The 14,305-nt window shown below is 53.0% G+C and overlaps 1 protein-coding gene across 2 annotated transcripts; it reads right to left on the bottom strand.

Annotated features, from left to right (window-relative positions):
- Positions 1-475: 475 nt before the first annotated feature.
- Positions 476-13,852, bottom strand: MYBL2 (MYB proto-oncogene like 2). 2 transcript variants are annotated; one of them, XM_030963186.1, is made up of 14 exons: positions 13,745-13,852; positions 13,124-13,217; positions 11,945-12,016; positions 11,482-11,574; positions 9,646-9,866; positions 9,356-9,512; positions 8,368-8,637; positions 6,726-7,112; positions 5,127-5,266; positions 4,747-4,846; positions 4,058-4,171; positions 3,462-3,578; positions 3,162-3,308; positions 892-1,190 (listed from the first exon to the last, which is right to left on the bottom strand). In XM_030963186.1, exons 1-14 carry the CDS (start codon positions 13,762-13,764, stop codon positions 1,062-1,064), a joined length of 2,061 nt encoding a protein of 686 aa, XP_030819046.1. In that variant the 5' UTR covers positions 13,765-13,852; the 3' UTR covers positions 892-1,061. The 2 variants fall into 2 exon arrangements, with proteins under 2 accessions (XP_030819047.1, XP_030819046.1); XM_030963187.1 differs by lacking the exon at positions 3,162-3,308 and having other exon boundaries at positions 476-1,190.
- Between the last annotated feature and the right edge of the window lie 453 nt (positions 13,853-14,305).

Here is a 14,305-nt window from a genome sequence, read left to right as displayed (position 1 = left end):
CTCTTCCTGTTCTGCCGAGCTGCTCTGCAGTTTTCCCAACACCTTTCCAATTGCAAAGTTAATATGTTGCTAAGATCCCCAGGTTCCATCCTTGGCTACCTCAAACCAGGGCAGTGCTACTGTTCCCACACTGGAATAGCTACATGGTGCAACTTCAGTCTCCCAAGAAAGGGCAACAGAAAGGCTCTGCTACATCAGACACTCCTACTGCTCCTCTCCAGCCTCCATCCACCTCTGCAGGGATCCCAAACCTGACTCACAGCATGGCACCTGCCCATAAAGTAGCCATAACTTAGGATGTTCTCCCCACACACACTCTGAATTTCATCAGCTTTTCCATTCTCCTCCCTGCTGAGAAGCCAACAGGAATTCAACAACTTTCCAGGACAAAAAGCAAAAAGCCCACACAAAACCCAGCACTTTGCCGCCTTCCCCCAGTGCTGTGAGGCAGAGGCAGAGTCCAAGGGATGTGAGCACCATCATTTATTGGAAGAGGGAGCACAGTCGTGGGGAGAGGCCCCTGCTGGAGCCATGGCAGGACAAAGCAGCACCACGGGGAGCAAGGGGCTCCAGGCACAGGTTACCCCACAGCACCACACCCTCCCTCCTCCTCCAGCCCAGGGAGACACTCCATCCCCTGGGGAAAGCCAGGAGGGACACTCAAGGCATGCAGCAACCTTCACAAAGCCATTGCTGAGGTACCAGAGCAGCAGCAGGAATCCAGGGATGCTGTGAGGCTGGTCTCCAGCACCTGCTGCTCCAAGGTGCAACATGGCTGCTGCTTCCACTTTTCCAGAACTCACGTCTTACAGAGAGAGGTCTTGCTGTCAGCTCTCCAAGCCCTCCTTGTTTGCCTTTCCATAATGATCCCAAAGCTTGCATTCCACACACTAGCCAGCAGTTAGCCCAATTTATTACAATGTAGATCTACCTGGGAACTGAAGGGAAAAAAAAAATCCACTCCCATATACTAAGGCATGGCAGAAGATATTTTTTCCTGTGGTTCCCCCTCCACTTATTAAAAAGGTTTAAAAAATAAGATTAGAAAGCAGAACAATCCTTCATGATAAGATTAAGGTCCTTGATGTGTGACTCTGTTTCAATGTGCCCAAAAACTGTCGAGCTTTCTCCTGCATGAAGAGTTGGTCTCGAGTTCCACCACAGGCCACTGCTTTCCAAGCCCTGGTCATCTGCAGAGGGAAGAAAAATGATGTGTACAACACAGTCAAGGCCAAGGACACACATCTTGTGACATCCTGTTCTAAAAGACTGCAAAAATAAACAAAACTAACAAGGGAAATAAAACTTCAGAAACCATCTCACAACCAGGAGGAACTTGCCCACCACCAGTTACTCCTCATATCTGAGGTGGTAATTTCTGGGGTTTAGGGTCAACAGTTTCCCAGGTGAGTGCTCCACTTTCAGGGCTTTCCATTACTTGCCTCAAGACAAAAACCCCAAAGCACGAACCTATTAAAATTCACAGCCCTGAAGATATTCCAGAATGCTAGAAGAAATTCAAGCACAGCTTTGGAGTTTATTGCCAACCAGTTCAACTCCTACAGGAGCTGCTGGGCCCCAGGTCTGTTTTGATCTAATGCCATCCTCAACAGCAATCTGGTGCCTTCAGTCTCAGCAGGGTCCCACTGCACAAAGCAGGAGCCAAAACCCAGGAGTGCCCCAGTCTCTGCATGCAGAAAGGGCACCCATGAGGTGATTCTGCACTCCAGGAAAGCCCCTGAGGATCCCCTGGTAAATGCCAGGACAGAGGCAGTGCCCTGAACTGGAAATAACTGCACTGCAGGGAACCAGGGCTCCAGTGCTGGCCACAGCAGCAATGTCCCACACAGCCACAGAGTGGCTTTGGGCCCACTGAGGCTCAGCCCACAGCTGGATGAGCTTCCTTAACAAAAAACTGCCTGCCAGCAGCACCAGAGCAGCACAATAAATCCCCAGAGGCAGCAGCAGCACAGACTGCCCTGCTGGCTGTGGGCAGTGGGATTTCACTGCACACCTGTGCTCTGTCACACCAGCTGCCTCCCTGTCACCCCCAAAGTTTATTTATACAGAGCCATTAGCTCTCAGAGCAACACAACCCTGGTGAGGACAGGAGGAGAAATGGAAGCGTTTAAGAAGGGTTTATTTTGGGAAGGAGAAGGAATTACTCTGGCTGAAGGGTATTTATTTGTCAGAAGAAATAGGTTTCACAAGACAGCTCTAATGCAGGGACAGATCCCCACTCACTGCAGTTTCCTGAGGACAACCCTGCACTTTCCTGGGATGGGAAAACATCATCACAGGAGCCCCCAGTTGCAGTTCAACCCCCCAACAAGGGCAGCACACGTTTCCATCCCCACTGAAGCTACCAGAGACCTCAAATGACTCAACCCAAGCAAACACCTACAAAATCATGGTCCAAATTTCCATACCTAAGCTACACTTAGACTTTATCTAAGCCCAGCAAATAAGGATACCCCTCCACGAATGCATCCTGCCTGACAGTGGTGAAGATTGTAGAGAGATCTGTTTATGCCCCAGAGGGCATTTGTAGGCTCCTGTGACTCCAGCACAACTGTGCAGAGCTGAGGAGCAGAGCTGCTGTAACAGCACCAACCTCAGCACTTGGTACAAGGTGCCACACTGCCCACTGGAGCTCTGTACTGCCACAGGGTCAGGATAAAGCAGGATAAAGCCAGCCTATGCTGCCTAAGGCACACAGCCTTCCCCACTACCCAGAAAGACCCTAAAAAACACAGGGGTGGGAAATACCTTCCTGTTTAACCTTTATACAGCACTTCAGAGTTGCTCTGCCCTGAAAAGCAAAAAAAGATGAGCTTGCTGCTGTCCACTCAAGGAGTGCCCACTGGAAAAAGGAAGGTTTACTTTACTGCCAGAGCAGTCATCCAAATTCCTTTCTGGGTGACAATTCCCATGAGGAAATCCAGGGCCAAACATGCTGAGCAGGCCATAGCTGTGGCTTTGAGGAACATAAAATGGCACCTCTGGCTCAGCATCTCCCAGACCTGGTATAAAGACAGCCCTGACAGTGCAGGGATGCCTGTGCAGCAGTTCAGAACCCCATCCCTCACTCCTCAAGGGACAAGGGCTGCACTGCCAAATAAACTCCTGCCTGGGAGAGCAGTGGCTGCTGCAGGGCTTACCGGTTCTGGTGGTCTGAAATGGCTTGGCATTTTCCTGTAGGACATTTTCTCTGGCTGCACTTGCACAAAGGCTCTGTTGAGCAAACCACTGTCATTCTTCCTGCTCGAGGAGGACAGGTTCAGGGACCTTGACAGGAAATTCACTGGCTGCACCAGGAGAAAAAGTATAAGGAAAGAAGAAATCCAGCCCTTCATCCCCATGGGCTGTTCAAAGGTAGCTCCAGGCTGCTACTGCTGCTTTGCAGAGTTTTTTCAGAGCACAGCCAGCTCTGCCCCTGCTCAGAGCACACAACCCCTCACCTGGGCTCTTTTGAAACACACAGTCTTGGGCAGGGCAGGCAGGTTTTGTGTCATGTCTTCATCCACAATATCCAGGGCCAGAGACTTCCGGACCTTCTTGATGGGGCTTCTGCGCAGCTGGGGAATGTGGGGACACCAGGGTCAGCACAAATCCACCCTGCAAAGTGCCACCCTGGGGGCCCACCAAGGCCACACCTCAGGGGGAAGATGTGTGCAGCCTTCCCCATTACAGGACACAGCAGCTTTCAGTGCCCCCCTCCTGGCACCTCGAGCCACCAGTTTAGAGGAGCTTTTAGTAGGAAGGGGAGGCCACCAAGAAACTGAGACTTTTCATGCCATCCCACAGCCTTCTGAGAGCCCAACTTGCCCCAGGTGTTCCAAGTGTGCCAACAAGCCCTGAGCTCAGCTTAAACCAGGACACTCCTGGAGGTACTTTAAGCAGGCTTTAACCTCAGGCACCTCTTGCTGATTAAAAGAGAGCAGCCACAGAGCTAAAAACATTTTGGCACCTATAGCAGGATGAATCAAACCAGCCAAAACTCTCCTTAAGAGCACAGGGCAGCTTAGCAGCTGGTATGGATGCACAGCCAGCTCACCCCTTGTTTCCTCTTCTGTTTCTCAGGCTTCACATCATCCTCGATGATGAGTTCAATGCCAGCTTCACTTCGGAGCACCTCCTTCAAGTCTTCTTCCAGGTGAGGAGTCTGGGGCTGGGGTGGAAAGGCAGAGAGAGCACCAGACTGTCAAAGTTCTATGCTGGGCAGGCTCACAAGTATTTCCCTCAAGGGACAATGGGGTCAGGAGAGCCCACAGAGGGAGGACAAATACAAAAACCTATTTGCTTCCCAGCTGGAAAAGATATGACAGGTTTTCTGCTAGCCTGATGGATTTACAGGATCTGCAGGTGCAGGGACTTATCAGCTGAACCCCAGTGTGCCATCAGGAGACCTGTGTGCACACAAGGCCTGGGAGATCCAGCCCTTCAGGGAGCCCTAGGCAGATTATTTCCCTGCTCCTCAATCCAAGCACTGCAGCCTGATGCAAGGCAGCTTTTGGCATTTTTAGCTGGTTTACAGAGGTTCTAAAAGTCCTACAGCTCCTTACAATGAAATAATCATTGTGACAATGTCCCCTTTACCCCTCCCCTCTCAGCCTGGCACTACCAAACTGCCCTTTGTTCTGGCACAGATAAGAGTTTGCTCCCAGCCCTGCCCCAACCTTCCCCAACCCCGTGTCTCATTTGCATTCATCAGCCCCACAAGGCACAGCCCTGCCCAATGATTACCAGAGGTCTAATTGGTCCATATTTCTCCAGGGCATTTTTGAAAGGCGTGGGAGTGTGAGGAGTATTGTCCACCACATATGTCTGATCTGGTGTGACAAACCTGGGAGCAGAGAGGGAAAGACAAGGGATCAGACAGGCTGTAACCCACACAAGGCCACAACCCAGCCAGCAGCTGAGCACAACAGAGGTCACTTGGCTGTGCCCCCAGTCAGCTTGGATACTCACTCCCTGCAGCTCAAAGAAGAGTGGTTTTGGAGGGGAAAGCAGTGATTTAAGGAAATCCCCAGCCTGCCTTGCCCCTCTCTCAGTAATACCATGACAAGCACTGAGAGCTGCGTCTGAGCTGGGCCAGACTCCTGTGTGGGAAAGGGAGGACTTACGCTAAGTTCTTCTGGAGCAGAGGGGTCTTGTCCCTGTGCAGTGGGGTGGTGACAATCACCTTCTGGCTGCACACAGGCGTGGAGGTCAGGGAAGGGTTCTCCAGTTCTAGTGTATCCTGTTTGCTCCAGAAGTTCAAGAACTGCACAGCACAGGAAAGAAAAATTGAAAACACTCAATCTCAAGCAGCCCAGCATTACATCACAAGCCATTACTTTTCCCTAAATATGAGGGAAACCCTGAAGTAGCAACAACCCTCCCAAACCTGTAGGGGTTACAGACTCACAGTTCTATACATGGACACACACACAAAAGGTGCCAGAAGGTGCCTCACACCTATAAAGATTATTCACTTCCCATAAGGGGTGAGCTGATATAACTATCAGAGCTACTAGTTACAGAGTGAAGTCTCTCCTTGCACTGGTAATCCCAGCTATTCCAACTCAGGCTGGCAAACATGAGGGAAATCCATGTAACACAAAGTGTACAAGTTAACAGGCCTTGCACTGAGCTGTCTTCAGCTTAAACTATGAGCAAACAACAAGCTGTGTTAGCTCTTCTAGGGTTTTACTTCCCAGCAGCCAGTAAGGAACAGTGTTTGTACTCAAGAGCTTGTGTTTGTGACATTCACTGATGGCTGAAGCTCAGCTTGAGGCAGGGCATGCACTTTTTGTCTTCTCAGACTCACTCCACACATTCCTGCCTTTTACACTCTGCAGAGCTGTACATTATGGGATATTATGGGTCCTGCTCTGATTTCTTCTTTGTGCTGGGCTTTCATTCAAATCCACCTGAACCTGCATTTTGGACTCTCCTGTGGTGCCTCTCTCTTGTCTTCTGCTGCAGAAACAGCAGAAATAAAGCCTGGAAGGTACAGCTGGGGAGAGTCTGGACAACAGAGCTGCAGGGGGAACTGTGCTGGAGAATGCAACAGCCTTTATTTTGATTTATAGACACAACTCCACCCCTTCTACATGAGACACTCATGGGTCTGACCACCACAGTGCCCCAAGGTGATGTGTGTTGGAGACCACATGTGAGGACACTGTGGGAGTCACAGCAAAGGCTGAAAGATCCTGAATCCCTTTTGCAACAAGGGCTAGGAGCATTTCCATAGGCACAGAAAGACAGATCTGCCCAAGGTGTTTGCTGCCCAGCCTGTCTGTGTGACTGAACTGCAAACAGACAGGGAAAGCAAGTTTTCACTGCTGCCACTTTGCTGCCCACACCTGGGGCAGCAGTGCCTTGGGGACAGCAGCAATGCCCTGGGGACAGCAGCAGTGCCCCGGGGACAGCAGCAGTGTGCTCTCCATCACACCCTGGTATGCAGATAGGGCTCCTTCCTCACGATGGGCATGTGCCCTGCCCCTCACACAGGGTAGCTGGGCTTTCTTAAAACTCCAGTCATTCCCAAATGGAGACACAGGCTGCTGCTCCCACAGGAAGGGCAGCATTGAAGAGAAGCAGAGCCAGAAACCAGCTCTGAGCCTTCTTTTAGTGCAGGAACACACTGTGCACACTGGCACGGCCTCATTCAAGGCAGGAGGAGCACAAAGCTGGCAGAGCTGACGGGAATACATGACATTAGGGCAAGAAGATACCTGAGATGGAGAGAAGGGCAGTGTCTTTACAGGGGTGCCCTTGGGCGTCATGCTGTTGCAGGAGTCGAGGAAGGACATGCTGGTGCTGGTGACATTCTCTGTGACAGGCGAGAGGGAGATCTTCCTCTTCTTCTGCCTCTTCAGCACTGAGGGCGGGGTGCCAAAGCTGCCCTCGGCGTGGGGGGAGATGGGGATGAGCTCTCCCTTGCTGCCCCTGCTCAGGTCAGAGATGGTGTGGCCATCCAGGCGGTACTCGGTGACACTGGGCAGCGCCGGGGCCGCCTCACCGGGCGCTGGTCTGGCCGGACTGGCGCTGCCACTGCTGCTGCCAGCCAAGGGCTCCTCGGGCAGGTCAAACTGGCTCAGGTCACACCACCCATCTGGGTCCTGCACACAAGGGAAAGCGTCAGCAGCAGCCCAGGGTGGCAGCTGAGCAGACAGACTGGTGAACTGGGAGGTGAAATAAGTGGGGATGTGAGAGATGGCACCAAGCTTTGGAAGGAGCCTGGCCAGGGACAACTCAAGCCCTGCTTTCCTCTGCCACAGGCACAGCTGGAGCCAGAGCAGGGATCTGACCCACTGAAAGCTGTTGCTTGTGCACAGGGCAGGTTTTTCTATTTATGCAAGGCTGGTTTCCCTGTTTGGTTCACAGCACAGCTGCACAAACAGCTGCACCTCCTCAGAGAGGGCAAAAAAACCAGCTGGGCAGAGGGTTGGGGACAGGGACTGAAGGAAGCAGCTATCACTCAAGAGCAACCCACAATCTTGGGCACACCTGTAGAGCTGGGCACGGGGCTCTGGTGTAACCTGTGCAGCTAAAAGCAGATTAAAACTAACCAGACCACTAAAAGCAGATTAAAACTAACCAGACCAGTTCAGAAATGAGCTGCTTCACAGCTCCACCCCAGCAGCAACACCCAGCACCACACAAGCAGGCCCCAAGGGCCCACAGATGTGTTGCTCAACCTCAGGCACACCATCTTGCTATACAGAGGCAAAGTGACTTCTTCATGCCTCAGGCAGGCTGGGGGCTGCAGAGGCAACTTCCCTCTGACAGCAGCAAAGTGCCCTGTTGATTTTAGCCAGCCTCCCACCCTAGTGTGCCTCTGTCACCCAGGGGACCTCAGCACTGCTTGACTGCCTGAAAATAACTATTTTCAGTGAAGCTACCTCCATTGAAAGCAAATGGTGGCAGTCATGCCAGCGTGAAGGGGTCTGTCCTGCACAGTACAATGGGCTTGGCTTATTTCCAGTCTGTCCTGTCCTATCCCACTCCAGGACAGGACAGAAAGGACAGCCAGCGAGGACAGGCCTCAACCATTACAAAAAGGAGAGCTGGGCACACTCTGGCTGACAAAGAAGGGCTTGAAATCAAGTTTGACAGCACTTCCAGCCTCCCACACAGGCACAGCCCATGCACAAGGACATCCAGCTAGGAAAAGCTACAAGGCCACAGCAATATTGGCAGAGCTGGAAAGGTCTAATCCAGCCCTGGAAAAGAGACAGGGGGAGGCTGCAAGGCAATGACAGACCCAGTCCTCCTCAGGGTGATGATCAGGGGGATCCAGTAATTTCACTCAAACAAAAAAGGGTGAGGATAACACTCTAACAGTAACTGGAGGAACAAGGGTCTGTTACTTACAGATTCAATCATGTCCAGAGCTTCACTGAGGGCTGGGGCACAAGCTGGGTACAAATAGTTGGCAGCTTCAACAACCCATTTGTATGGTGATTCGACCAATGAAGTGCCATCCTCGGGCACTGCATCATCTGGGGTCCCCTCCACATTCTGCTCTGCCACTTCTGCAGCTGGCAGCTCCAAGGGCAGCTCCTGCACACCTGTCACTTCCTCATCACTGACATCTTCTTCCTTTATTTCAGAGACATCCACTGGCCAGTTCGGCAGGACGTTCTTGGCACATACAACAAGGAAAGGCCAGACATCAGCAGAAAGCAAGGGAACAGTGTCAAATCTTGGGGACAGAGAGCACCTGGACACATTCAGCTTTGCCCCTTCTCCTACCTGCCACTGGGTTTGTTTCACATCTCCATTCTCCTCACTGCTCTGTCCCATACACTAAAGAGTCCGTGCAACATAACAAGCACAGGACTCTTTAATTGAAGATTTCACTTAGCAGTGTCCCAGGAGAAAGTTGTACTTAGGCTGAGCATGTAGCACTAGTTCTGTTTCCTATTTATCAGGAGCCTGCCTTCACAAACTACATGCTGTCTTCGTGAAAACAATCACTGGGTGTACTTCCCTGCTTCCTTTTTTTAGAGGAAAGGAACACAGTATCTCTTCACCCTGCTCCCACACACACACTGTCTGGAGCAGCCTCCTCCTCCCACCAGCAACAGCACAATGAAGCCAAAAGAATATTCAGGGTCTAAGACAGACTTGATGCTGGGATTGGCAAGGTAACAGCTCTAGCAGGCTGCTGTCCTCTGCCTGGATAACACACTCAGGCTCCTGGAGAGAGAGATCTGAGAGGCTGGGGAAGGCACAGACTGTCCATGCAGACACCAGGCTGTGGAAAAGGCAGTGAGAGGCAGCAGAAGGGGGGATAAAGAGCTCCAGAATGCATTAGCAGGGCAGGGACTGACCCAGCTGCCTGCTGCAAGTGCAGTACCTGGCTCTCAGCTGTCGTCTGACTTTGCCTCTCCTTGTTATCCACCTCCACGAGCAAGTACAGAGACTTGGACTCCTTGGTTTCATTGAGGAAACCTCCTGTGTCCACTTTCCTCTTGATGGTGGAGTTCCAGTGATTCTTCACAGCATTGTCAGTCCTGCAGAGAGAGCAGAAGGGAACAAACCATCACTTACAGCATTTTAAAGCACAGCTAGCAGCTCCACCACACTCCCCAGCCCCATCCCAAGAGCCTAACACAGGGAAGGGAGCAGTGAGCAAAGGGGTCCTACCTCCCAGGCAGCAGCTTGGCAATCTCTGCCCAGCGGTTCCCCAGGACCTTGTGGGCCTCAAATATGATGCGATCCTCCTCCTCTGTCCACGAGGACTTCTTCACCTCAGGGTTCAGGTGGTTGTGCCAGCGTTCCCGGCACTGCTTCCCTAACCGCCCTTTCAGGTGCTTGGCTATCAGGGTCCACTGCTTGGTGCCATATTTTTTAACCAGTTCAATGACCTTTGGAGAGAGTGGGAGGGAAATAAGGAAATGGGAAAAAAAGAAAAAAAGGAGGGGAAGGTCAGTGCAGTCATCTTCAGGCTTTGCTCTTCGCCTTTCCTGGGACTAGGAAGGGCAGACAAAGGAAGGCCCCTTTGGAGGACAAGTTGGAGAGAGCCAGAAGGGCTATCAAGTGTTCCAACCCTCATGAGAGCAATGATTCTGCCAAATTTCTGTAGGAGGCTCTTTCCATGCAGACATTTTACCACAGGGCACCTGTGAATGCAGATGACCCCGACAGAAGATGGGGTGGAAACTGGCAGGTGCTCAGATGTAGGAACACATTCCCATATCTGAGCAAGGGCCAAGTCCCACCTGCTCCAAGCCTCCTCTGCCCTCCCTAATTCCAAGGACCTGGCTGTGTGACAACTGTCCCCATCAGTTCTGCACAGGCCTGCTGCTCCCTTTAACAGTGTGGTACACCCAGGACAGACAGGGTTGCAGCTCCACGCCCTGACAGCACCAGGACACACAGGGAGAGATCCAAATCACTTCAGAACCATCCACTTTGCCTCTTACCCTCCACCCAGGGCTTTGTCACTTCTACCAGAGCCCCAACACAAATGTTTCTGGGCACTGAATCCATTCTGGGCTCCTAAAATATCCAGGGCACAGTCAGGATGAAACAATCTGCAATGTTCAGCCACCAAAATCCTGGCTGAAGAGCTCTCAAAGAACATTTCTACCCTGACCAGCTGTGCTGAGCTGAAAGGTGCAGGCAGAAGTGATGCTCATGTAACAAATGTTCTTGCTGCAGACTCTTGCCTTTCAAGCACAGAAAAATGACCAAAGATGCTAAACTGAGGCCAAGGAGCTGGGCCAAAGCAATGAGGAGAGAGCTGGAGCCTAGCCTGGCCAGGATGGGTAGGCTGGCAGAGTCAGGACAAGGCAAAGGGAAGGGGAAAGCAGGCAGCAACTGCTCTGCTTTAAGAACAGGGAACAACATCAGGAGAAGCTTCCTTAGGGCTTGACAAAACATAATGGGACCAAAGGGGAAAGAAGCTGGGAGCAGGAGTGCTAAAGAGCCAAACTAGGATGTTCTGTACCAGAAACCCTTGGTAAAATTGGGATTTCACTCCAACTTTCCTTAAGTACATCAAGGTGATGAGTCTGTCTGAGCTGGCCCCTCTTGGCTGACTCTGGATTCAGCAGAGAAACAGGCTCACAGAAGTCATGATTCACCCAGCCAACCTCAGACATCCACTCCAGCCTGCCTACTGTGGCACAGGAAATGCCAGTTTTATTTTCTCTTAGATCCAACCTGGCCAGGCCAGGTGGAGACCTGCCAGCAGGCAGATGAATTAATTCCCTTTTCAGCTCTCTCCCTTGGCAGCACTGTACTGTAGCAGCACTGTGTGAAAGGGGGAAGGTGTTTACCTGGAGAGGCCTAGATCACATCACATCCTGACCATGGCTGCCTGGGCTGCTCAGGGCAGGACAGAGAGCTGCTCTCACAGGTACCCACCAGGGAGAACAATTACACACAGTGTACAATGCCTGAGGAGGGGTCTGACATCTCCACCCTCTCTGCAGACAGAGACAATCCAACACTCTGATCCTCTCAGCCCTGACTTACCTTCTGATCCTCCTCTTTGGTCCACGGGCCCTTAACCAGGTCTGGGTTCAGCACTCTCAGCCACCGGTACTGACACTGCTGGTCACTGCGGTTCTGGGGACAGCAATGGGAACAGCCTTGTGTTAGACCAGGGGCTCCAGAGGCCCAGAAACCTCCCAAAGTGACAGCAGTCCCCATACGCACAGGCTGTCCCACAGAACACCTGCAGAAGCACATAGAGAACACGTATGGAGGTCCTGGGCCCAGAGCACCAGACACAGGGACAAGAACCCCAGTTTCTCACCAACAGACTCACCATGGGAAGCCCTCTGTGAAAGAAGGTCTCCCTACCCTGAAGCAGCCCCATTTCACAGCTTGGAGCTGTGAAGTCAGACCAGAGTCAGAAAAGAGTCCCACTGCACCGACACAGGGAACCAGCAACATGCAAACACTGGGATTCCCAGCTGGGCATGGGGTCACTCACAGGAAAGTGGCTGGCCAGGAACTTCCAGTCATTCTGTCCATAATGGCTCACTAACATCTTCAGCTGCTCATCCTGCAAAGGACAGAAGCATCCACTTTCAGATACACTGAAAACACACACCATAGGGCTGATAACATTAAAAGAACAAGTTAGATGTTTTGAACTGTCAAGGTTTTGTTGGCATTGTGTGCTCAGGGGAGGAAGGCAGTTCACACCAGTGTCTAGCAGCCCTCCAGTACATGGAGCCCAACTGGAACAGACTGATTCTGAGCTCTGTACTAAGACAAGCTCATACATTAAGTACAAAACAAGAGCTCAGCTTTGTTCCTCTACAGTCTGGTTCAAACCCTGTGGCAAGGGCCTGTTTATCCAGCCCCAGAACACTCCTGAGCAGACAGTCCATCTCCCAGCCCAGCCACTGGCTTTGTCTGGCCAGGAAAGCTGACTGATTGAAGTGTATCACCACCTGCACAGTGCTCTTCTGTCTTTCAGTGCTACAGGACTCTACAGCATTTCTTTTGTGATTCCTGCTATAGCCTGAGTATACAAACTCCTACAGCTCACAGAAAGCCTGTCAGAGACTTCCTTTTCTGTGAGCTCTGGATGGCTCAATAATGAAATTATTCCCTGCCCAAGGCTTTGATCCCTCCACAAAGGCCACCTTACTTGGTGTTCTGACCCAGCTGTAGTTTTCACACAGCACAAATTGATAATGAAACTGGGAGAAAGGAAGAGAATATCCTAGTCAACTTCAGGCTCTCAGCCAGGATGACTAAGCCATAATCCCAAGTGTCAATGCTCTCTGCTCTTGCTCCAGAAAAAGGAATACATTCCCACTGCACATTTCAGCTCGTTGGAGGCCTCAGCCATCATCTGGACTCCTCTGTGTTCACAGGAGTGCTGCAGGCAGTGGTGTTTCACTCAGTACTCACAGGCTTAAGTTGAAAATGTTTGAGCTCTTGCTCTTCAGGCTGCACTTCAAACTGCCCTGAACCTCCAAGCTTCATTCAGGCCTGAGCTCATTACAAAAGACACAAGGTTCTCTCCAGCAGCAAGACAGGAGGAGGTGAGATCGTGGCCAGCAGGTGAGGGTGGGGTGGAGTCACCCAAGCCTAGGGTGCCATGTCAGAGGCACCACCCCAAAGCACCTCTCTCGGCAAATGTCAGGCTCTCACTCACCTCTTCTGGTGTCCACTTGACCTTGCACCTGCCATCCCGCTGCTCCGGCACATCCAAATCGGTATCCTGGTAATGCGGCTCATCCTGGTCCTCACTAGGGAGGAAAAAAGGAAGATTATAATTTCTACTCGATAAAAAAGCAGGAGAGGGAGCAACCTCCACCATACAGAGCAGAGCTCCAGATCTCCCCCTTCCAGCACCGAGCCCCAGCCTCACCGACACCCACCCACACACCCCAGATTGAAAGGAGATCCTTCACTTTAGGCGCCAGCTGGCAAGTTTTGTTCTGCCCAGAGCAGGGGAAAGAGTATTTCTTTCCATTTCTTTCCAATTCTGTCCCTCGGGGCGGACTTTGCATGGGGCACCCAGGCACAGCTCAGCAGCTCCCGGACCGCTGGCGCAAAGGGGCGCGGGGAGCGGTGCGGGCAATGCCGCGGGGCTCCCCCTCGGCCCCCGCTCCCGAGCGGGCAGAGCCGGGGCGATGTCCCAGCGCGGGTACCGCGGGGCCGCCGCCCCGCATCCCGCTGTCCGGCCGGCGAGCGGGAACGGGGCTGCCGGGAGGAGCCTCCGGCGGCTGGGAGCGGGCACGGGCAGCAGCGGCACGGCGGGGCCGGCACTCACCCGCGGGCACGGCGAGCCATGTCGGGCCGGGCCGGGCCGCGCTGAGGGCCGGGCGCGGGTCCGGAGCGGCGGCGCTGGCGGCGCTTTCCTATCTCGCGCCAACGGCGCCCCCCCCCGCGCGGGGCCGGGCCGCGCATGCGCGCCGTGCCTCCCGCCCGCACAAAGAGGCGCGCGCGGGAGGGCGCCCGCCCGCCCCGCCCCCCGACTCCCTCAGGGAGCGGTGACACCGCATCCATCCCTACACCGAGCCGGGACACCCCGCATCCAGCCCATACACCCAGTATCCACCCCTATACCGAGCCGGGACACCCCGCATCCAGCCCATACACCCAGTATCCACCCCTATACCGAGCCGGGACGCCCCGCATCCAGCCCATACACCCAGTATCCACCCCTATACCGAGCCGGGACACCCCGCATTCAGCCCATACACCCAGTATCCACCCCTATACCGAGCCGGGACATCCTGCATCCAGCCTCGCACCGAGCCGGGACACCCGGCATCCACCCCTGACATCCCGCATCCACCCAGGACACCCCGCATCCATCCCACCACCAACC

Source organism: Camarhynchus parvulus, chromosome 20 (genome assembly GCF_901933205.1).
Source record: "Camarhynchus parvulus chromosome 20, STF_HiC, whole genome shotgun sequence".
Taxonomy (NCBI): Eukaryota; Metazoa; Chordata; class Aves; order Passeriformes; family Thraupidae; genus Camarhynchus; species Camarhynchus parvulus.
This window is presented reverse-complemented; position numbering and strand designations above follow the sequence as displayed.